General features: G+C 43.5%; 1 protein-coding gene across 1 annotated transcript; it reads right to left on the bottom strand.

Annotated features, from left to right (window-relative positions):
* Nucleotides 1-289: 289 nt before the first annotated feature.
* On the bottom strand, nt 290-1,348 carry LOC125190018. Its single transcript, XM_048087219.1, has one exon. The coding sequence runs from the start codon at nt 1,346-1,348 to the stop codon at nt 290-292; it is 1,059 nt and encodes a 352-aa protein (XP_047943176.1).
* Between the last annotated feature and the right edge of the window lie 39 nt (nt 1,349-1,387).

The raw sequence follows: 1,387 nt of genomic DNA, 5'->3' as shown, positions 1-1,387 counted from the left end.
GACTCCCCCAAACTTGGCATGAAATCCGTAGCATATGGGTGGGAGGGTGGGTGTATCTTCAATTGTAAGTGTGCTCCCTCATAAACTCCAATGTGCTCCTACAAAACAAAACAAAACAAAACATAAAGAAACACTCAATTCAAAATAAATGCTAGAGGAAAGAATTGAGCAAACAAAACCTCCAACATATGAAAATTAAAAGAAAGAAAACAACATAAAAACTTGGGTTGCCTCCCAATCAGCGCCTTTGTTTATAGTCGTTGGCTCGACCTTCTTCTTTGCAGCTTTCCTATCCAAACTCCAATAGGCGCCCCTTCGCCTTCTCCTGCTCAATCACAACATTCTCCCCATCAACTCGAAACATGACCGTATTTGTCTTGGTCTCAATCACAACATCACCGGTTGCTAAAAATGGCCTACCAAAGAGAATAGGCATGTCCTTGTCCTCTTCCATCTCTATGACAATGAAGTCAACCGGGAGTATAAATTTATCCACCTTTACCAAGACATCCTCGATGATTCCTTTAGGCTTAACAATTGAATGATCCGCCAACTGAAGGTCAATGTCGATTGGTTCAATCCTTGCTTCAAGACCGATTGACCTCGCAGTTTTCAAAGCCATCAATGATATTCCCGAGCCTTGATCAAGTAGGCACTTTGGGAACTTCTTATCTCCCATTTCACACGGGATCACACAACTTCCGGGATCTCTTCTCTTAGCCGGCATCTTTCCCTTCACAAACTGTGAGCAAAATGCGCTCAATATCACCACACCATCATCTTGTATCTTCTCCTTTTTCGCAATAAGGTCCTTGAAAAACATGGAGAATTTAGGAAAATGTAGGAACAAATCCACCAAGGACACATCTACATTAACTTTCCTAATAATATTCATCATCCAATCGAGTCCCTTCTCTTGAATTATTTTCTTTCTCTTCTTCTCGATTGGGAAAGGAGGCGGCGGTATAAAATCTGGAAAATTAAATGGACTCTTCGGATCCATTGCCGGACTCAACGACTTCTTCTTCTTCGTATCACGCCGACTTGCATCTTCTTTATCTTGTAGACCATCTCTAGTTTCTGTAGTGGCCCGCTCACTCCCCTCGTCCGCCCCTGCGTGCGAGGTTTGTGAGCCTAACAACTTGTCCGCCCCTGCGTGCAAGATGTTTGGGCCACTATGTACCACTTTCTCTCCAAGTCTCTTTAGCTCTTTCCCACTTCTCAATGTGACTGCTTTGCATTGCTCATTAACCTTTGGGTTCGTTATCGTGGTGCTTGGAATAGTTCCTTGGGGTCTGGTTTGCACAACCGTTGCAAGTTGGCCTATCATCATCTCCAAATTCTTCATTGTGGCCTCGATGTGGCCAAACTTCTCATTCACTTTTTC

This window comes from Salvia hispanica, chromosome 5 (assembly GCF_023119035.1).
Source record: "Salvia hispanica cultivar TCC Black 2014 chromosome 5, UniMelb_Shisp_WGS_1.0, whole genome shotgun sequence".
In the NCBI taxonomy this organism is placed as follows: Eukaryota; Viridiplantae; Streptophyta; class Magnoliopsida; order Lamiales; family Lamiaceae; genus Salvia; species Salvia hispanica.
This window is presented reverse-complemented; position numbering and strand designations above follow the sequence as displayed.